Source organism: Astatotilapia calliptera, chromosome 2 (assembly GCF_900246225.1).
Source record: "Astatotilapia calliptera chromosome 2, fAstCal1.2, whole genome shotgun sequence".
NCBI lineage: Eukaryota > Metazoa > Chordata > Actinopteri > Cichliformes > Cichlidae > Astatotilapia > Astatotilapia calliptera.
The window spans coordinates 21994182-22016807 of NC_039303.1; the positions used below are offsets into that span (position 1 = coordinate 21994182).

Below are 22626 nucleotides of genomic sequence, written 5' to 3' on the forward strand. Positions count from 1 at the left end.
CTTTTTTTCCATTTTTTTGAACAGATAACAGTCAGATGTTTACCGTTCGAGCACGTCTGTTAAAGAAACAGTCTGCCCTAAATCTAGAAGAGAAAAATGCACATGGCTCAGTCATTTATGACCAGTGGCTTGTCCTGACATCTAGTGGCAACAAGTTGGAAGAACAGCAATTTTTAATTTGAGACAGACTGACCACAGACCACGTTCCACGTTTGCTGATTATTTTCCTGTTTTGGGCTTTATAGTCACCTGTTTGTCAGCCCTGTAGAAGTCTCAGAGAAGCCATAAAGCAGCTGGGGCAAGCATGGGAAGTGTTATCAAGTTATTTTCTCTGGGTGTGGCCTCATGCTGTGAAAGTAACAGGATGGCGAGTGTATGTCATAAAGCTGAAGCGTGGTTAAACATTTCTACAGCACGTGAAGGCTTTCCTTCTTTTTTTTCTCTAGGCCTCGTGAACGAAAACCATAACCACAAGAACAAAGCCTAAAAGCTACTGCTCATTGTCAGAGGACACACAAATGCAGCTTTTTTATTTAATTTTTCTTTTTAATTTTTAGAGGACTAGGAGCCAGGTAACCTACATTTTGCTGAATAAATACTATGATTTAAAAACGGAAGTACGGAATCTGAACGGGGAAGCAGATGAGTGCAGTTATTTTGGTCACAACGGCTGTCAGTGAACTGAGACAACTTTTACACCGTCAGTGTTGCACTGTAGATGTATTTAAATACAGACTGCAAAGAAGAGAAGCTAAAGAAGAGGGCTGATTTCCTCGGGATCTGCTGCGTCTGCGGACCAGATCACCTTTGAAAACATCTTTTGAAAATCTTCAGAAATTTCTGAGGTAAGAAAAACAAGCATGTGTCTGCATCTGCCTGTGCTCTTTCAGCATAACCTCTTTTCCTGCTGCCATTTGGTTTAACCACATGTGTGTCCAACTCTGCTCGTCTTAGCTCTTACGTGCGTTGCTAAGCACTAGTGACGACGTCGCAAACTGCAGAAAAACACTCAAACGCAATAGGGCAGAGCTTCCCCTTCCCTTCAAAACTGGCAGCTAGTTGAGTCAGAGAACAAGTGACACCAGATCCCGCCACCTCCAGCAAACACTCTCATATCACATCACCATCAGCTTCATGCTGTCTTCACCTGCAGTGCGCTGACAGATTCTTCTTTCGGCATCTGTTGACTCCTTTTTCTGCTGCACAGCGCGAGGACTTTGTAGAAGGTGTGCGCGATGCTCCACGCGGTCGCTCCTGGCTCTGACCTCGACCTTCTGCCTATACGGGTGATTTAGAGGCACAAGAAACGAGGTATTGACACAGTGTTTGTTTGTGTAGACATGTCTGTGAGGGCGTCATGCTGCTGTGCCCTGCGGTCAGTCATGCTTTGAATATTGCTGATGTTAACGGACTGTTATTAGTGCTTTCACTTTGCATTTAATCTTAAATCTGGAAATGTACATGTGTCGCCGTGTGCATACGAAAGCTTTTGTGTCACAAGATATAAAGACTTTGAAATTTCTGATACGCTGAAAAAAAAAAGTTATCGTTATTGTTGTTTTTGTTTCGATGTTGGCTAAAGCGAATCACCAGTTACTGTATCACCAATATTTAATCATATCAACTTGATATTTTATGTTAGCACGTTTAACAGCTATAAGAAACTCTTTACACGTGTTTCATGGTGTGTCATGAAAATGAATTCTCGGTTTCTGTAATTTCCTTAAGCACAACTCCTCAGATAGTATTACACAACTCTTTATCGTACAGGCATCATCAGGGAGCTTTTTTAAACTGAGAGTCTCAGCAGCTGTCAGACAAGTCTAAACAGGCCTGAATCTGGTGAAGCAGTTTAAAAAACGACCACTATTACTGTGTTCCCCTCGTGGGCCTAGTGTAGGAAAGGGTGCGGACTTATAATGATGTTAGAGGAAGGATGATCCTCCCGTGATAAGCAGAGCCAGTCCCCGATCTTTCTTCCGGTCACTTCCTGCTGCCGTCCTAAGCAGTTTTTGATTTATTTTCACTTTAACAGCTTTTTCATGGCGTTCTCATATAAAAACACATAATTTAAACAATTAACCATCACACAAGAATGGGGAGGAAAAATCTTAACTGAATCATTTTTTTTTTCATATTAGCTTGGCTGTGATGACCAAAATTACTTCATATAGAAAATTGTTGTAATTTTGCTATATGCCATTAGTGCAAGCCTTTTCTGTGTTTTGCTGGCTGCTGCTTTATGACACCTTGTTTTTATCTGGGTCTGCAGCTTACCAGTCCAATAGACTTTATGGCACTTATCTCCAGAGAGCAGCTACATCTGCTTCAAAATCTGTTTAGAAATTCCCACAAACAAGCCCCAAAGAAGAAAGGTGGGGATATCCTGACTGATCAGTAAGGAACAAATATAGTGAAGGAAGACTGATATTTCTACTTGTAGCAATTTATTTTTAGCTGATCTAAGAGGACACACCTCCCTCTGCCTTTCCATGTGCACACTGAGGTGAAACGAGGAGTAGCACATAGGATAGAGCAGGTGTTGATGTTGCAGCATGAAAGGGATCGCTGAGGTGGGTTGCAAAGTGGCTAACAGATTCAAATAGCATGAAATGAATGCCCCGGTTGATTTTCAAGCAAAAGCCAAACTCTTAAATTTTTTTCCTGTAGTGCTAATGACATCATCGGGATGATGATGTCAGGAGCAACAGCAACGAATGAAAGTGGATGAACTGAATTCATGGAATGCCCCTTTAATGAGTTGTTAACATTCACTTTTAGACTCAATGATTACATCATCTCATCTAAATACACTTGATACTTTTTTACATATAGACGTTTGCAGTCATTCAGTTCTCTCACCCCAACCGGTCACCGCAGATGGCCCCGCCCCTCCCTGAGCCTGGTTCTGTTGGAGGTTTCTTCCTGTTAAAAGGGAGTTTTTCCTTCCCACTGTCACCAATGTGCTTGCTCTAAAGGGGTCATATGATTGTTGGGTTTTTCTCTGTATCTATTATTGTACGATCTACTGTACAATATAAAGCGTCTTGAGGCGACTGCTGTTGTGATTTGGCGCTATATAAATAAAATTGAATTGAATTGGATTTGAATTAAACCAGTATGCAGTTTTTTTGCAGTTGCTCTTGTTTTTTGGAGCATTTCTGTGTTAAACTGGGTTTAAAGCTACAAAGTATGTGTCACACTGCAGGAGGCTTCACACCTGCCAAAGTGAAAATGTAGGTTCACCGTTGACTGTTGCTCTGGCAGCTGCTGATTCCAGTTTTCAAAGCAAACTTTTAGTTTCAACTTTCGCAACAACATAACGGGAAACATGAAGCACTGTTCAGCTTTTTTCTTTCCACGCGCAGGCTACAAGATTTTTATTAAGGGCAAATTATGAAAATAAAGATAAAGCGCAACGTGTATGTGCATCGGATGTTTCACAAGTTCTCCTCTGCCTTTCAGCTGTCAAAGGTACTTCAGCAAAAAAAAATTATGATCAAAGGAAAGGCACGCTTGGTTATATCATCGGTGTCACTGTGAGGGAAAAAGAAATATGGTCACCAATATGACTGAATGCAACTACAATGAAACGGTCTGGAATCAGAAAATGGACGTGATATACACCTACTTCTACCTGATACTCTTCATACCCGGGCTGCTGCTCAACACCACTGCACTCTGGGTCCTCCTCAGATACATCAGGTAACACTCATACAAGTTCACACCTTTAGATTTTCAGGTATGTTTTCACTAACTCTCTCTGTATGTGCCGTTTAACAGCAAGAAGACCAAGGCGGTGATCTTCATGATAAACCTGGCGATCGCAGACCTGGCCCACATCCTCTCTCTGCCCCTCAGGATCTATTATTATTTCACGCACACCTGGCCCTTTGGACGCGGTCTCTGCTTGTTCTGCTTCTACCTGAAATATCTCAACATGTACGCCGCTATAATGTTCCTGGTAAGCAGGCAGTTTAGGGAAAGCAAGCCTTGAATTTCCTGATAATGCTCATCACAGGGAACAAGGATAATCAAATGAGATCTTTCTAGTTTTCATTACATTTAAAATCAGTCAAATGTCAGTACAAAGCACTTTTGTTGTTGTTTTTGTCTTAAAAATTAAACTCCAAAGCAGAAAGTGATTTGAATGAAAGCCTCTGTCTTCCTTCTTGGAACTGCTTTGCTTCCTGTGCCTCAGAATAAATAACAAAGTAGCTTCTTTTCATTTCTCTCTGATTTCAGGTGTGCATCAGCATGCAGAGGTGTCTGTTCCTGCAGAAGCCGTTCACGGCTCGAAGGTGGCGGCGTCGCTATGACCTGCTGATCAGCTTTGTAGTGTGGGTTGTGGTTGGTCTGAGCTGCTCTCCCTTTATCCTGATGCGGAGTAGCAACAACAGTAGCAAAAATGAAGTGGCATTAAACAGCACCCATGCCCAGTTTCCCTTAGGTGTCACCAAACAGAGTTTAGACTCCAACGCCACTTCGGCGGGCTGTTTTAAAGACTTGCCCATGCGCCAACCTCCTCTCTCGTTGACGATCACCATGCTGGTCTTTCTTGAGGCGTGTGGTTTCCTAATCCCTCTAGCATGCATGTCATACAGCACCGTCCGCATCTTCTGGTCACTCAAGGAGAAGCAGATCCAGGATCAGCACAACTCCTTCAACTCCTCAGCACGCAGCCGCCTCCACTCAGTCACCTCCAACTGCCAGGCGGAGAAACCGAATGAAAAGCACACAAATGGCGAGAAGCGGCGTGCTCTGCGGATGGTGGTGGGCTGCTTCATTCTCTTTTTGTTCTGCTTCGCTCCGTACCACCTCAACTTCGCGCTCTACCTGATGGTGAAGCAGAGTATCGTGTCCAGCTGCACCGTCAGAAGGGTGGTGCTCCAGTTTCACCCAGTGTCTCTGTGCATGGCGGGCCTGAGCTGCTGCTTCAACCCCATCCTTTATTACTTTCTTACAGCCGAGTTTAGGATGCACCTCAAAAGGCGCACCTCCTCCTTCTCGTCCTCCATCTCCTCCCCGACCACATCACCGACCCAGTGTCCTTTGCAGAGCAGACTCATGAGCACCTCCTCATACAGGGAGTAGCATTGCTCAGAGGAAAAGTCCATGAAGGATTCTGTTGAACTTTAAAGCCGACTGACACCGGGTCCAAGCTGGATATGATCAGCTGACATGTTGCAGCTGTCTGAACACAAACAACCCAAAAGACATTGACCTGAGTTGTGTGAAGCCCGCCTCCTCTAAAGCAAGCAGAAAACACCCTCCAACATGCAGTATCGTAAACGCTGCCCAATGTTTCAGTTTGTGTGTATAAAACTTGATATAAGCTATGTAATAAAAGCTGTATGTGAAATGCACTCCCATTAAAAGCTTTAAGTCTCATCTCTGGCTCTGATGTTTGTTTCTTCACTGCGAGTTGGACTTTTTTTCTTTCAGGTAAAATGTGAAAACAGGTGCCAGCTCATTTTTGCTTCACTTCCTCTCAGAATGCAAAGTGGTGAAGGCAGTTGGCAGCAGTTACAGCAGCTCTGAAACCAGTAACTGTCAGGCGCCCCCCCACCCACCCATCTGTACAGGCCAAGCCTGAGCCAACTCTGAGTCTACATCAGCCCCCAGACGCACAAATGCAGCCCACCTAAGGAAATCTACCAAGAATGAATCATCCACCAAAATGCACCTGCCTCTTGTTTCTCTGTTCTCACACGCATCAAAGTGTAGCGTTTGCTTTCTGACAGTGTCACATTGTAACTTGTGAAAGTTTGCGTCGTGGCTTTGGTGTAAATATTTATTTTTGATTGATTTTTTTTGATGTCCTGTCAATAAAACAAAAAAAGTGCGTGTTGACGTGTTGACTTTGTCCACAAGGAAATGGCAACTAAGAGTGTAATAGCAGAAGTGTCAAAAGAAAATTCTTGTAAACCACACCCCTACGCTCACAGGAAGCCCTCTGTGTGTGTGTCTGTGTGTGTGTGTGTGTGCGCGCTAAAATCCCCAGAACAGCAGACACACAGACGGGCGACACACATGCAACGAGTGATAGATAAGAAATCAAAACAGGAAAGAGTACGAGTGAAGACAAAAGTTAATGGATATGAAAGATAGATAGAGAGGTAGAATGAAAGAGAGAGGCAGAGAGAGAGAAAGAGGCGGGACACTGAAATTAAAGAGTGTTAGAGGAGGAGAAAGGAGGATGGAGTTTTTCATCTGACGCCTCGGTCTTATCAGCTTTTCGTTTCTCCAGCATCTTTAAAGACAGAGGTGAGAGGTTGATTATTAATTGCTAATAATGTTCAGAAGTGTTCGGAGAAAGTAGCGAGTGTGTGGGGGTTTGTGTGTGGATGCTTTCTATGTGGAGTCATGGCTCATGGGGGACCTTGTCTGTTTCTCCAGTGTGTGGAATGCCTGTTATGTTGAAGTGCGTGTGTGTGTGTGAGGGCCAGTATTGGGGTGTCTGGTCTTTATGTGTCAGTGGACTTCCTGGAGATCACGGCATATTTTCTTGTGTATCTGAACAGGGCACACACACGTGGAGGGACCCCGATGCTCACCGGCAGCGTTTTTGGTTCTGAAACACGAGGTCAGATCTTCAGAAAGCTGCTTACATGCCAGCAGCCCACAGACGGAGGTGAATCACAGCAGATGAGATTATGTGTTTCCACTGGCAAGACCTGATGAAAACTACTGAGTCCTAAGGTAGGGGAGCAGCACTTGCCTTTTCTTTTTAGCTTTATCTTTTTAAAAACAGCTCACTTCTCTCGGTTAGATGGAAATTTCAGCTTGATCTCGACGCTCGTTACCGTAAACATGTTACTTTCACAACAGATGGTCTCGGTTTGACTCCTGTACATACATGTTAAAGCCTCTACTGCGAGAAGGAAACGAGAGCTTGTCACAGATTGGCCTTTTGCACATCATACAAATCAACACACAGCCTTGGAAGGAAGCACATGGTACGTGCATAAGTGAGAGTAATAAGTGGAGAATCCTTTTCAAACAGTAACACACAGGTCAGCGGTCACTGAGTTAAAAGGCAGTCCGAGGGCTGACGGTCTACTGGGGCCTCGGCCTGAGCATAAAAGGCAGTCAGGGAGCTGAGAAGCAGTCCAAGCTTAGCATACCCCCCCTTTTTACAAATAAAATTCCACTGTTTGTTTGTGTATGATTGTGAGGAGTTAAGTTCAGGCCCAAATACTACTTTATACATTTACACTGGTACATCCCAGGCAGGGATCGCTGTTTACACTCCGCTACATTTACTTACACACTGCTAAAGGTACAAGTTACTAAACAGGTCATTATCAAAAGACTGCTGCCTAAACTTCTTTGGCTTGTAACCGCTTACAAAAACAAGGAGTACAAACTAACAAAAAAAAGTGTAAATGTCTTAGATAAATAGCTTTAACATTGAAGAAAGTAAAAATATATTCCCAAATAAAGGTTTTTTGTTTTTTTCTAAAAAGGTCCACCCTATTAATCATTTTACTCCAACGCAGAATTTATCTCGTGACTCTTTAGGGGAGGGCAGACACACGGGTGAGAAGGCAATACTCAAACCGTGTCATCTTTTTACTGTTGCAGCTGAAACAGCAGTGCAATGCTAGCAGCCAAATGTATGCATTCAAATGTAGTCAAATGTGCCACTATATTTAGTCATTTCCCTGTAAAGAAATGTGGCGTTCTTTTAGTTAAGCAACAGGAACGCGAATATCGTGTATAAAAACCTGCTGAGGGAGCCCATAAAGAGAACTAGGAGCAGTTAGTTAACCACTGTTTGTCTTGTGTTTGGCAAGTGCCATTTCCCCCTCACGCACGAAAATAGCTACACAATTTTTGCTGCGTGTTTTGAGTATAGTAGGTGTAAAAAACAAAACAAAAAATGCTTTTCTGAACAGTTTACGTGGCAGTAAGTTTCTTGTCAAATATGAACAATATTTTACTGGCTGATTTGCATTTTCACATCGATAAAATGGTTCATAAATGATCCTGAGATGTCCTGAAACTGGTTAAAGTAGGTCTAATATGCTTTGCTAACATTCTGCCATACATATATAGTGTTCTCATAGTGCTAAACAAGGCCAAAGTTCCAAATAATGACATCAGAGTATGCATTACTAATCCCTGTGAGTCAAAGTTCAGGCTTCAGAATACTCTAAACACAGTTTCTGTTCTTTTTTTCACTGCTTTTTGCTCTGGATGATGTCACTTAAAAATATCCCAATGCGGTTAGCACAGCAGCTCCACCCACCAGCTATTCAAACCTTTTGGTTGCAAGGAGCAGCCAATCAGAAGAAAGCTAGCTTAAAGAGAGGGGGAAGGGAGGAAGACAGTGTATGATTTAAGGGTCCACATGATAAACATTGTCCCTTTTAAACTGATAGAGGATTAATGTACTAATGGAGGCCAGAAATAAACACATGGAGATGTTTATTTGAGCATAGCAGGTGTCTGGGTACTAGGTATGTGGAAGATCACAACACCACATCGTTCCTGGGTTTGCTAGGGTCTAATAAGTCTCATTAGAAATAAGATAACAAGAAACAAAAGCTGATCAAAAAGAGGATGACAACAGTAAGTAAAAAAACATAATTTTAAACTGGTTTATACGCACTAAAGTTTATAGCTGTGGGTGTGTGCACCTATAGGCTGTTCAGTCCCTAACATTACTATTTCCATTTGAACCGAAAGCATTTGAAGATAATCTAAGTTGAAGGTCATCTAAAAGCTTTAAAATTTCATCTCTGTTACTTTCATTTTCTGCTCTGTGTGTGTGTCACAAAGAAGGAGGGAAAAAAAGAAGCGCGTTACAGGCGTCACCTACATCGAAAAACCACCCGCGGTGCTGCTCCTCATCTCAAAGTGCTCTTTAGTGACAGGTTTTTCCTTGAGCTGGGCTGTTAACCAGTTGCCTGGTCTGCCTGCGCTAACCACGCTAGTTTCACTTTGATGCCTTGCGCCGTAGTTATTTCACACAGACTCAGTGCAGGCACCATAATGCTCGGCAGTGAAGCAGCACGTGGGGGATTTTACCGACTTCTCTGCGGGTTTGCACGCTTGCTGTAAAGGGCACTGCAAAAACACAGCTATCAAGGATCATTGATTAATTACGTTATTCATAAAAACACATGGGAGATTATAGCTGGCAGGTGCTGCCGCCGAGCACAATGTCATCTGTGTCTCATCTAAAAAGGTTCCTTCTCCAATTCTGATGGCTATCTATGCAACATGCAAAACAGTAACTTTAATATCCCTAGGCTGCACTAGGCGAAAGATAAAGCAGTTAAAACTCAACTGCGTCGCTGTCAAGAGCTGATTTGTACTACAGTGTGTGAGAAAACAGGCAGAGACAGAACCTCTTGGTGTGAGGTGACAGCACAGAAACCTGTAGTTGTTTTTCTTCCTCTTTCTGGTAACGCTTTCCACCTCCGACTACACTAACTTAACTTACTTTTCTTTCCTCTACCAGACCACCAGACTCTTTGGGGATCGCAGAGAAGCCTGGAGGACACATCAGCGCTGGACAAAAACTTAAAACAAAAGACACTCTTCCTCTGTCTGACATGCCGCAGAGAGTACCAGCTGCACGGGCTGCAGCATGATGTAACCAGCGGCATGGATGCTCAAACCAACCCGTCACCGGACTACAAGCAGCTCTGCTGATACAAGCTTCCTGCTGGTTTGCAAGGCAGCTCATCTTAACACTGACATGAATGTCAGTTCTCCTAATATGAACTGCTCCAATACCAGTGAGATAATAGACTACCAGCACCATTTGTATGCCGTGGTGTACAGTGTGATCTTAGCACCGGGCCTGCTGGGTAACGTGCTGGCGCTGTGGGTGTTCAGGGCCTACATCAGAGAGACCAAGAAGGCCGTGGTGTTCATGATGAACCTGGCTGTGGCCGACCTACTGCAGGTAAAAAATCCTCTTCAGTCGTATTTCGCACTTACTTTCTAGTTTAAACCATTACTGTGAAATCACATGATGTGGTTGTGTGGTTAAGTGACCACATAGCCGTCCTCAGGGGTCAAGCTTTAATCAGGGAAGAAGTTTGCATGCAAGAAGTACTTGTTACACTACTCGTGCCTCTAATAGTTACATTTAGTGTTGTAATGCTGATCCTACAATACGGTTTTAAAACTGCAATAAAGCAAATTAGTGTAATGACCTCTTTAGTTTTTGTTCTGCTTTCATGTACTAAATTAGGAAGTCAAAAAAACAAAATGACTCTTAGATGTTGGCAGAGTTGTGGGAGAATTCCAACCACAAGAAAAAACTTCCATTATAGAACACAACAACTACAGAAGTTCATCTCTTTATTCCAATGAACTGCCTAACGGGGAGGATTTTATTTTAAAAATCTATTTAGAAATGTTTCTGTTTACTAGATAACCAAGCGAGCTCCTTACCATCATCGCCAAAGAGCAAATATGTACATCAGCGTTTGCCTGCTGTTCTCTGCCTTCAATTTTGTCACTCTGGCCTCTCCTCAGGTGCTCTCTCTGCCTCTGCGGATCTACTACTACCTGAATAACTCCTGGCCCTTTGGGTATTTCTTCTGCATGTTCTGCTTCTATCTCAAGTACGTCAACATGTATGCCTCCATCTACTTCCTGGTTTTCGTCAGCATACGTCGCTGTGAGCTCATCATGCGTCCGCTGTTGTACAACTCGGGTCGACAAAAAGGAGACGTGTTAATATGTGGGATCATCTGGCTGATCATCTGTACCGTCTGCCTCGGATTCCCTCTGCTCAGACACGATCCTTCCTTGCCCGAAAGGAACGACACAAATAAGTGTTTCACGGAGCTGCCTCTGCGGAAGGATATCGGTCCTTTGGCAATGTGGGCCCTCTTGATTTTACTAGAGCTGTTCGGCTTCTTCGTCCCTCTCGTTTTGGTGCTAGGCTGCACGTGCATGACTATTTGGAGCCTTCGGGAAAATACAGCAAATGCTATTTCTGACAGAGGGGAGAAAAAGAGAGCGCTGAGGATGATACTAAGCTGTGCTGTAGTCTTCTTAGTGTGCTTTGTACCTTACCACGCCACGATGCCTCTCGACCTTATGGTCAAAGCTAAGAAAGTTACCAGCTGTGACTTTCAGAAACTGGTTCTTCGAAGTCACCCAGTCACACTCTGCCTGGCCAGCCTGAACTGCAGCCTGGACCCTATCATGTACTATTTCACTACTGATGAATTCTGGAGGCGACTGAGCAAGCCAGAGATACCGGAGAGCATACATCTCAGCCGGCGTCTGTCCTGTATAACCGGAGAACAGGACGAAGAGGAGGACTAAACTTCTGGTGGCGACAGCCTCCCCGCAACCACTAACTGAGACTGAAGACTATGCAAACTTCAACTTCCTGCAAACTATGGAAATAACATTTATGCTGAAACGGGAATGTGAAAATATGGAAGTAGAGTTTTAAAATGTTATTTTTTTAAACCTATTTATTTCTCAATAAATGTTTTTTTCCCCTTCCCCCTCTCAATTTGCATTTCCTCGATGAAGGGCGAGTAGTGTCAGCAAGTGAAAGAGAGGAAAACCCCGAAATGCAGCGACAGTTTTCCTCCAGATCCAGTGTTTTGATAACCCGATGTCCTTCGCAGGATGATAAAAGGGTTAGTGTTGGTGCCGCTTTCACCGCCATTATAATAACAAAGCCACTGCGACGTTCAGTAGGTAAACAAATGCAACTTTATTCAAACAACAAAGTGGAGTTCAGTTCAGTAGTTGCACACAACATTGGGCGTTTCCCCCCCTAATATCTTCTAGTATTCAATTAAAAAGCAGAGACAGAAACCCCATCTTTACAAACACACTTCCTGTTGATTGTCTCTGTGTGCAGGCATCAAGTAGGAAATTACTAAAAAATGACTTAAAATGTGCTCGACAGACTTCAGAAATCAAGGACGACTGTTTTCCATTTAAGCACACGATGTGTGTAAAGATCACAGGGAGCCATCTCGTGTTATAACACTACGGATACATAATAGTCAAATTAGATAACCGACTGTTTTCAAGTCAAATTAAGTGAAATTTCCCTTTAGCTTATTCATCGTTAGCTCATCACTCTGGTTAAGGATCACGCATGAAGCTTGAAACACAAACACAAAAACTGGTCATATATTGTAAGGGTGCTGGACTGTTTCCCATCAGGTATGAGACCATCAGAAACACTAAAGTTATCACACAGCAGCACTGTGGGGGATATCTACAAACAGTGGTGACTTGAGAGCGTTGCGTTACCATCCATGGACAAGCATGTTACACGTATACTGTACCAGACATCTCCATGCTGACTTGTGCTATATCACGCTGTAACAGAATACAAATACCTGGTCGAACCTGCACCGTGCACCCGGGTCAGAGCGGCGACAGGAGGTTGACGCAACACACGCCTAATATGATCTCACTAGAATATTCAGTAGGATGACTAATAGCTCTGCTCTGGATGAGGCGGATGTGTCGTTATATAGTAACATCAATAAGATCTGTCTGCAGGAAACTACAGCAACAAAACAGAAAGCAACGTAATAAATGAAACTTGTATATCTAACTTTAGCTTACTGACTTAAAGTAATAACCAGTACAAGACTAGCTAATGAATACTTACGCACTTGTGACCTATCACGGGTTCGAGGGAGTACATCAGAGGAGAAGGGGGCTAGGCTCTAATGCTGCAACTTAAATTCACTCAACACTAGATTAAAAGCAGGGGAGGCAAAAACTGGAAAGAGTTTTGTACAGAAGTAACTTTCTGCTGTTCCCTTCACCGCCCACTCCCACCTACCCTCTCTCGCTCTCTATGACCTATATTCATGCTTAAGCCTTGCAGATGCGGGTCTCAGTCACAAACTTGTTCTCAAAGTGATGGATGGTGAAACATTCGTCCGCAGAGCGCTTCTGGATGCCTCCACCTGACAAACAAAAAGACAAATAAGCAGCAGTGCTAAGTATTCATCTCAATATTCAGCCGTGGGCGTGTTTGACACATTTCAAACACAACTACATTTAGGAAGATGTGTCAAGCATGGTTGGTGCCTGTTTACACTCGTCCTCTTATTCGGTTTCTAACCAAAGTGTGTTTGACACTGTATAATTTCTGCATCTACTTGATAAGTCAGCAGTTTCTGTTTGAGCCATAGTGATTAGTGACTCCAAAATCAATATTAATGTGTACCTAGTAAATAAAAAGTTATCAATGTCAGCAGCTAACTTCATCCTTGATAAGAACTATACAGGGATACATGTTTATATAACTCAACCATCAGAAATGTATGAAGGCCTAAAGTTGTAACTGCATTATGTGACAGCTTGCTTCCTTTATGTTGTGGTCAGCGTATTTTGTTTGAAAGCTGTTTCTGTTAGCCAAAAGATAAAATCATAATAAATTACACTAACACTCTGCTAAACAAGCTAGCTCATACAGTTTTATACATAACCAGTGTGAAATACAGTACAGTAATTTTTATGGTCTGGCTATTTTTTTAGCTAGCGATAATGTTAGCTGATTACTTTACAACACTACTACATCAATATTACTGAAAAGCTTAACTCATGACTACAAATCTATAGTCCTGAAACTAAAGAGCACAGTCATGTCGGTGGGGTCTGTCTTTTAAATACTAGCACTAATTTTCATCGTGTGGCTTACTATTAGCTACCGCTAATGTTAGTTTATGACTAAGCAGCACCACGGTATTACCAAAAAGCTTAACTCATGACTACAAACCTGTAGTCCTGAAACTAAGGAGCACAGTCATGTTGGGGGCATCCGTCTTTTAAATACAAGACCTAATTTTGACTGTGTGGTTATTTATTACCATTAGCTACCGCTAATGTTAGCTTATGACTTAACAGCTCTACACATAGCTATGAATGCAAATGATCCTGAAACTGTAAGACAAAGTCCAGTTTCAGATATATTTTATATACAGACATTGATTTTGACGTTCTGGTTATTTATGAAAGAACTAATGTCAGCCAAGTAGCTTCCTTTCTAAAATACGAGACAAGTACAGGATGGAAAAGTTGCAAACTCAAACTTTTTAGTTTGCACTTGCTGAGTAAAGCAAAAAAATCTTGCATAACAGCAGTGATGTCGTAATTAAAGATTAAATAATATAATTAAGTAATATAAAGATTAAAGAGGATTATATATTACAGCTTAATACAGTTAAAGACATGCATGTTATATACACAAGTTCCTCTGGTCTGCACCCTATTTCCGAGGGGTTGCCACAGAGCTGCACGTTAATCAGAGGTTTTACATTTCCATCACATCTATACCTGGCAGGCTGGCACGGCGCTGCATTCTGTACGTTTCTTTTCCATCACAAAGACGGCGGATATAAAAGCCCAGGGGTTTGACATCATCAATGCGCTCCGTCACCACCAGGTCCTCGTGCACCAGGTAGCTGCGGTAAGAGTCAGACTGGAACAAAGACCAGAGCATGAGACTGTCAGGGCACCTTTTTAAATTAAAAAAAAATACTTTTGATCTTCCACCAGATAAAACAGATCAGTGAAAACTGAATAAATTTTTTTTTAAAAAGGTGATGAAACATAGATTTGTGAAACAACTCTACACCAAGTGTTGAAATTTCCTGATTTCCTCACTAAGCAAACTAAACTCCGCCAAGCTGTTTCCACCTTCACATGCTAAAACTACCCAACACTACATCAATGATTTTTAAAAAGTCCCTATTTGAATATGGAGACTTTTTGAATACAAGTATGCAGTATAAATGCAGCGTACTTCTAGTTTACTGCATGAATAAAGGAAGAAGGGGACAAGCCTGTGGGTGGAAGTCGCTCATTTATCATCTTTAGTTTCCTGTCAAGAACCTACGTTTCACTTAAGATGATATTATTGCATAGTCTCTGCCAGTGAATAATAGAAAACTGAATTACAGGAACTTTACAGTTTAGCCAATATTTAAAACCTACCTTCATATGTACAAATTAAAGATATTACAGATTTGAGAAGGATTAAAGAGCAGACAGTTTGTGGAATGACAACACATCCCTGAATTTCTTATGTGTGCATGAGCTTTAACAAGACTTATGTGTTCGGTTTGTCCGTCATCCAAGTCTGGACTTTCATCTGTGTCTTCAGGTGCTGCTAGGAGGGACCGTACTCACCATCAGCTGTGAGAACAGGTCAATGAGGTCCTGAGGGGGGAGAACTACTGAGGTGTTCAGGGGAATCACAAAGCAGGTCCTCAGAGTCAGGTCCAGATAGGCCGTCAGCTTCTGCTCACACACACACATGAAATCATCGGGAAAGAATTTAGAGCAGCAGAAATCATCCACCGAGCTGCGCCAAGTGTGACAGAGTCCACAATCCTCACCCTGTTGAAGTCGTGCAGGATGTAAGCGGGGTCTCCGGGCCTGAAGCGGGGAGGAGGGACGCTGATGACGGCGATGTTGTCAGAGATCTCCACCTCCTCCTCCACTCGCGGCAAGTAGTAAGGCTGGCTCTCTGCTCCGGACGACACGTCTCTGAACTCCATCGCGCCATGATACATCCTCTGATGAAGAATGCATCTCATTTAGTCTTAAGAACATGTAAAGTGAGGTGGGGGCACTGGAACCTTTGCTTATGTACATTTTACAAAAAAAAGAAAGAAAACGCACTGTAATAGAGTTATTTTATTTTCAACCAGCAGTGCAGCTGGGATTTGCCTCTACAACCACAGACGCATCATCTGGTATTACTGTGAATCTGCAATATCAGCTGTGAATCTGTGTGTTCTGTTCCTGTCTAAAGTTCACGTTTCACACACTGCACCAACTACTGAAAAACAATCACGCAGCTGTCGAGGAAGCTCAGGCTGCCAGGGGGAGCCAAAGCACGCATGTTCTGCTTGGTTCCAGCACAGTTACATCACGGCATATAGCAGGACTACGTTTACACAAACAAGCCTACAGTTTTTCCATGACTATTGATCATAGTTTCTTTTAATATCAGGTTTTAAGCTTATGTTTACACACTCACTCTCCACATGGCACTGATAATAAAGATTTCCAGTAACATTTTTGGCATATGTGAGGCATTTATTTTCTTGCAAATCAAATTGTGATAATTATGCTGATAATTATGGCACACTGGCTCTGGCTGAGATGTCAGAAGCCCCGCCCACCCAGTGCTCTTACCTTTTGTTTGCAAAGAGCATCCAATCAAAAGAATCATACTTTCAAACAGAATGAAATGAACAGAGGGGGCTGTTGTAAAGGCTCACCTTTCAGCACATTCACTTCACCAGATGCACCTTGTTTCTTTTCCTCACCTTTGATTGGGTGTGGTGCTTGGCCTTAATTGCACTCACCTGTCACTCGTTATATAAGGACTGCACTCACCTACCCCTCACTCTTTCTTCACTCCCACATGGGGCGGCAGCTGAGAGAGAGCAGTCCATGTGTGTCTTTCTTTCCTTCCTTCTTTGCCTTATTGATTTGGAGAATAAAAGGAAAACCCTGAGAATAATTAGATGACTGCTTATTCTTATTCTAACCGGATGAGCCCATGATGCTGATTGCAGTCCATGTGTGTCTTTCTTTCCTTTACCCGTTAAACAATATACAATAAAACAACAAAACCTGCACATGATTGATGACTGCTTAATTTTCATTCTAATCGGATGAGCCCATGATGACGACTACTGAAACCCTGAACCTTCCTTCCTCCAAAACAGGGGGCAGCACCTATTATTGATATGGATTCTTTTTGCAAGGGTTTCTCCACTTTAGTCCAAGATTCACTTCAATGCTGTGCAAATCCACAAACTGGACCATTGAGTTTTGCTGCATTGTTATCTTTTTCTGTGTATCATGTGTCACTACAGTTTCAAAGCTTAGAAGTGAGGAAACAGCTGAGATCAAAAGCACGACAAAATTCAGAGCAACAGATTCCTGTGATGAAATCTCAATTTTATCAGAATTTCTCAAGCAACATACTGACAGTTACAGTTTCACACACTGCTCTCCCCCCCACCTCGCTTTGCTTCATTTGCATGGGTGTGGGGTTGCCTCATCTCATTGACTCTAAGACCCTCCTGCTGGCAACACAACAACTGGGGGAAAAAAGGTGAAGTCTGCACTTTCTCTAAACATGAAAAGGAGTGAACAATAGCACTCTGTTTTCTAACGGTACAAACCAGTGTTAATAATTCTTCATCACTTCTAGACAGTGACAGTTTATGAGAGGAAGAAAACATATCTGATAACGTCAGTGGATAACCAAATTAATTCATACAGCTGCTTAATTTCCCAGAGGCAGTCTGCAAAGTCTGCCCCACAGAGATATATATATATATATATATATACACACACACATACATATACAGGTACTTACTTTGAGAGGACTTTAGATTTTAAATGCTTTTTTTAAAATCAAATATTCTGATTTCATAAGACCCCCTCCCACTCTTTGCAACCCCTTTTTAAAAGATGGTAACATGTGTAAGAGAATATTCACGAAGAATGAGCTGCAGCGCACGCGCACACACCTTTGGGGTGAAATATCGGTAGAGACAGGCCCCCCCTACGATGAGCCCACTGAGGATGAAGGCGATGCCTAACAAGGTGAGCAGGCAGCGACCTGTGGAGCCCTCGGCGCCCACTGGAGCAGAGGCCACTTCAGGGTCCTACACACACACACACGCACACATCATATTAGCATGACATTCACATTCAGCTTTGATTAAACAATCCCTTAATCCCACCCCATCTTTGTCCTCCGCACAAAAACAGCTGTGCAGGAGATGGGCGGTCCCATCGTGTCCTGCTCTATGCGCTATGCAAAAATCACCGCGTGTCAAATCACACTTAGCACAACAATGCGCGACAACCCTGTGAATGCTCACATGGATGAAGTCCACACGCTTTGCTGGCCGATCCGGCACAGCAGGCCTGCTACCAGGCTAAAGTCGGACACCGGGCTCAGGCGCAGCGCTGTGCCCCGTTAGCTCACCTTAACAGCGGCTGGCACCTCTTTGCCCAGCGCCTTCTGCGCCAGAGCCGAGTTAAAGGCGATCTTCACCATGCTGGAAGAACAGACGTCAGCTTGGGTTTTTCTTGCGCAAACAAAAATAACAGGGGAGGGGGACTTGCGGCGCTAGACTGCAGGTTCCGTTTATTCTCCGCAGCTCAGCTGTGTGACGCACTTTCCAGCCTCGGCTTTATCTAGCGTTTCCGGTGGCTGCAGGGGGGCGGAATAAAAAAAAACAAACAAACAACAGGCTGGAGAATATGCTTCAGTCTGAGAATACGCAGGCAGCCATGACCTACCTTAGTTTAACTACAGGTAGCGGTTTAACATTTACCACTTTCATAATTTATTTATTAGCAGTTTCTCTCCACAGCCTTTATTTGTTTCTTGGTGTGTTTGTGTAGTTTTGGTGCCATCCAGTGGCCGCAGGTGGAACCTAAACAATTCCCCATGCAAGATCTTCCATTCATTCATCAGATTGAACCTGACACCCAAAGACACAACTGTTTACACTTTCAGTCAGCTACATTGCCTACATTCACTTCTTGCATGACAAACGACTCGATCTCGCGACCAACTGCACTGTAATGCAATGAAAAATAATATCTGAGTGTATAATGCAGCTCATTCATCTCTGCGAATGTTCCACTCTGCAAACACATTCCCTCCTGCATGCTGGGAACTACCTGCCAGCGTGTCTGCCCACTCGCATTAGCACACACAGTACACAGCTTTTACTGCGCTGCGTGCAAAACACGGGCCGCTGCCAAGGCCGTACAGTATGTCTGACACATATCCTCAGTCCGGCGGTGGTCCCTCTGCTTCCTCTCTCTCAGTTAGGTTTGTACGTATGAGTAAATAAACACTTAACTGCTGTAGCCTACTGCTGCTTTAACTCCACGCAACTCGGTGGCATCTCTCCAACCCTCTGCACTGCAACTGTATGCATCACACACACACACACACACACACACACACACACACACACACACACACACACACACACACACACACACACACACACACACACACACACACACACACACACACACACACACACACACTCTGCAAGGCTCTGATATTTGCTCTGTTAAACAGACAGATTGGACCGGTAATCACCACTGAAAGGTACATAAACAGAGCAGCTGATTTCTGTACCTTACTCCCCCTCCGCGCGCCCCCTCAACACTGGCTCTGCCTGAAAATCCTAAGTGGTCCTGAAGGCTTGTTTATGGGCTCGTCTTACGCTGTGTTTGATCTGAGAGCTTGCCCACACATGCGTAGCACGGACACGCCACACACACGCTGCAAAAGAGAGAGGGAGAGACAGCATTAGCAGTAATAGCTGAGATGATAAACAAAAGACTTATATGTAATCCTGAGGGCTTCTCGGCATCACACACAACAGCAGGAGAGGGGAAAAAACAGAGGAGAGAGCAGGATTCTCATTCCAGGAGGGAAACAAGGGATGACTGGGGGTGAGGTGGGGTGGGAGAGGCATGGAAGCAGGTGGGGGGTGAAATAGAGTGATTCGGGTAGAACGTAAAGTGATGACTGGGGGGGAAAACACTGAGAAGGAGTTGCCGGGAGAGGCAGAGCAATCTACAGAGTCTGATGCTTGAGTGAGTTTTCCGAGGAGCTGATTAGCGGCGGATTAAGGTTGCAGTCCATCCAGTTTAGATCTCAAACTTTCTAACACGCCTCCTAGGTGGAACTGAACACAGCTGAACACAATCGGACAGCCGTGTTTTTGGTGCACAAGCACACATAGGTGGGAGAGTGTCATAATGCTGGATGGCAGGCATGTATGATGGGAGTCTGAGCGCCAGTGTTCCCCTGTGGTCTGCAGCAAGCGTCCAACAAAAGCAATAAGGCTACACTCGTGCACATGTGTACACAACACGCACACCCTGCGCCTGCAAAGTCAGCACAGTGTGGGAGTCTGCAGGGGCATAGCTGGTTTCACAAAGACATTCTCATGCATGACATCACCGGCTCTCGTGCCAGTAAATATGAACCCACATACAGACACACACCTCATAGATTTGTCATCGATTTCAATACCAGACATGTGAAACCACAAGTGACAAATGACTTTGTCCCTTTCGGTGTTCACACACCACACACACACACACACGGCGCAGACAGAAACACACAGCCCTAAAATACTGCTATGGTAACAGCTGGCCACAGGGTTTTGTTGAGCCCAAAACGTTAGACACTGCTCGGTGCTTCATAACGTCACTGACATGTCTTCATGTGGATCCACCATAATCACCATGTGCCTCCAGTGAGAGAACATTTAGTGGTCAAAGAGAACGGGAGAGCAAAAGAAGATGGAGAAACAGAGCGGCGGATCTCTCGGGGAATGAGCAGCGATGCTGCTTCACAGCATCCAAAATTTTGAGTGATCCTTGCCCCACCACACACACACACACGCACACGCACGCACACACGCACACACACACACACACACACACACACACACACACACACACACACACACACACACACACACACACACACACACACACACACACACTTCTCGCAATCACATGTGGATCTGAGACAAGGGTGACAAATGAGTCTTTCCTATGAGTATCAGCTTCTAAAGCTGCGTTTGCTCCCTCACAGCACTGCCTGTCTTGTGCTCTTCATCCTCTCAGCTTGGCTCACCTCTGGGAAATGTAATAATTTCATGCTGAAGGAGTTCTTTTGGGGTGGTTGGGGGATAATAGGGTAGGATTGGGTTGCACTGGCTATTCTTAAGTTTTATATGTGACTCCCTTATGAAGTTCCTAAGCACTTTTAACTAGTTTTTAAAAAATATATACATTCACCCTAAACCATAGACAGTATGTAAATAACTCTTTATATATAGTCTGGCGACAGAGAGGTAGAAAATATTTGTAGCAACTTCCATGCTAAACATAAACCTGTAAAGAGGAAGTAATGCTACAAGCTACAGACATTTTAGAGCTAAATAAAGTGTGTGAACACACAGTCATGTCTGTTCATAGGACTCTCTGCATGCCTGTAACTACGTACACACTTACTGCTTCCATAGCAACAGAGAAAGTACCTGCTAATCAAATGCACTGACCATCAGCAAGAGTGAGCCCCTCTATAAAAGCAATTGCTTGGTCAGACCATGCAGTGTGCAGAGAAACTGCAAAAAAACAGCAAACAAAAAAAAACAAAAACAAAAAAAACTCCACAGGCGTCAGTTAGCACGTTAAAGGTTAAAGTTCATGGCAGTACAATTAGAAAAAGACAATTACTGAAAAACAGTTACTTCAAGTTACTGTTGCTAAAGGTGGTTTTGAAAACTACTGGATCATGGGTTTTCTGACTTTTCACAAAAGGTATAACTTTGCTATATTTATGTGGATACACAAGGAAATATTGTGCGATTTATTTGTCACAATTTTTTGTAGCTAAATTCCTAATATGCTAATTTAACTAAAATCATGTAAAATTAGCGAAACTTTTTGCAGTTTAAGGTAGGTCTTGTATATTGTTTTTGAAGGATTATCGTGAAATACGTATGCTATTATACATTTAATGTTACTAAATTAATTTTATCAACTGCTAAGCATTAGTGCTTCCCTCTTTACTTTCTTAAAGACTTAAACGCCAGATTAGCAAGCTAATGCTAATTTTAATCATTTAGCGGTTAGCCTTTTAGCAGTTACTAGGAGCAAATTATTAAAAACAATAAATGTTATTGTTTATCAAATTCAATACATTTATGCCATTCAGCCAATTTTAATTCACTAATACATACATTTCAACTAAGTAAACCCAAAGTTTTAGCTAAGTTTGAATGTTCAAAAGGCTGCCTAGATTTAAGATGAATGGCTGTTTTCTTAACTTATGACCTCATGTTGCTGCCTGTCTGTCCATCTTTTGTCTGCTTAAAGCAACAAAGAAAAAGAACAAGAGGACCCTGGAGCGAGAGGATTTTTAAATCTTGGGAAAGGGCAAAAGTAAAAGGTGAATCACACATGTACTGCGCTCAACTCAAGGTAGACAACTGGCGCAGGTGGAAAGAGAACAAAGACGGAGGAGCAGAGGAGAACAGAGGGATGGAAACGGATGTATGTCTGTTATGTTCTTGAGGGTTAAACTCTGGGGAAATTACCTCATTGCAAGACCTCTCCAGAGTGCTGCAGCCATGTTGATTTTTCACTGGTAACGCATACACTCACACATACACACACCCTCCGCTGAACTGTGGCCAATAGCATCATAGCCTGTGCGAATCACTTCCAGATTCAGTAACGTCACCTCTGTCAGGTTCACGGGAGGAACACACACACACACACACACACACACACACACACACACACACACACACACACACACACACACACACACAGAGAGCCTTTCCAACAGAGGGCAGCAGCTTGATCTCTATTTTGATTCACTTATGACACAGAGGTCAAATCAAGGCTTTTTAATTCCACCTCTTTTAACTGAACTCAGAGAGGAACTATCCTCACATCATTGTGTGGGAACAGCTGAGGACTGACAGACTTAAACTCTCATGGCTGAGAGCCATGAGGCCAGAGTCCCTCGCTGGACTCTAACATGCCCCTAATATGGTTTTAGTAGCCTGCAGA

The 22626-nt window shown here is 43.3% G+C and overlaps 4 protein-coding genes across 8 annotated transcripts in view; 3 read left to right on the forward strand and 1 right to left on the reverse strand.

Annotated features, from left to right (window-relative positions):
* The first annotated feature begins 831 nt into the window (after positions 1 to 831).
* gpr174 (G protein-coupled receptor 174) lies at positions 832 to 11618 on the forward strand. Of its 4 annotated transcripts, none has more exons than XM_026187988.1 (4): positions 832 to 845; positions 6525 to 6702; positions 9473 to 9922; positions 10501 to 11618. In XM_026187988.1, exons 3-4 carry the CDS (start codon positions 9623 to 9625, stop codon positions 11299 to 11301), a joined length of 1101 nt encoding a protein of 366 aa, XP_026043773.1. In that variant the 5' UTR covers positions 832 to 845; positions 6525 to 6702; positions 9473 to 9622; the 3' UTR covers positions 11302 to 11618. The 4 variants fall into 4 exon arrangements, with proteins under 4 accessions (XP_026043773.1, XP_026043763.1, XP_026043788.1 ...); XM_026187978.1 differs by lacking the exon at positions 832 to 845 and adding an exon at positions 5826 to 6267; XM_026188003.1 differs by lacking the exons at positions 832 to 845; positions 6525 to 6702 and adding an exon at positions 9350 to 9367.
* Positions 872 to 5391, forward strand: p2ry10 (P2Y receptor family member 10). 2 transcript variants are annotated; one of them, XM_026187963.1, is made up of 4 exons: positions 872 to 1311; positions 3466 to 3705; positions 3784 to 3964; positions 4246 to 5391. In XM_026187963.1, exons 2-4 carry the CDS (start codon positions 3557 to 3559, stop codon positions 5092 to 5094), a joined length of 1179 nt encoding a protein of 392 aa, XP_026043748.1. In that variant the 5' UTR covers positions 872 to 1311; positions 3466 to 3556; the 3' UTR covers positions 5095 to 5391. The 2 variants fall into 2 exon arrangements, with proteins under 2 accessions (XP_026043748.1, XP_026043755.1); XM_026187970.1 differs by lacking the exon at positions 872 to 1311 and having other exon boundaries at positions 3101 to 3705.
* A 66-nt stretch (positions 11619 to 11684) lies between the features above and the next one.
* Positions 11685 to 18336, reverse strand: LOC113033856 (integral membrane protein 2A). The gene is made up of 6 exons (XM_026188014.1): positions 17984 to 18336; positions 17520 to 17657; positions 15363 to 15542; positions 15154 to 15264; positions 14299 to 14443; positions 11685 to 12926 (listed from the first exon to the last, which is right to left on the reverse strand). The coding sequence occupies exons 1-6, from the start codon at positions 18053 to 18055 to the stop codon at positions 12832 to 12834; spliced, it is 741 nt and encodes a 246-aa protein (XP_026043799.1). The 5' UTR covers positions 18056 to 18336; the 3' UTR covers positions 11685 to 12831.
* A 3560-nt stretch (positions 18337 to 21896) lies between these two features.
* Positions 21897 to 22626, forward strand: part of tbx22 (T-box transcription factor 22) — a 21048-nt gene continuing 20318 nt past the window's right edge. Inside the window, exon 1 of the mRNA XM_026187950.1 lies at positions 21897 to 21997. The gene's annotated coding sequence lies outside the window, so the exon portion shown is untranslated. The remainder of the gene's footprint in view (positions 21998 to 22626) is intronic.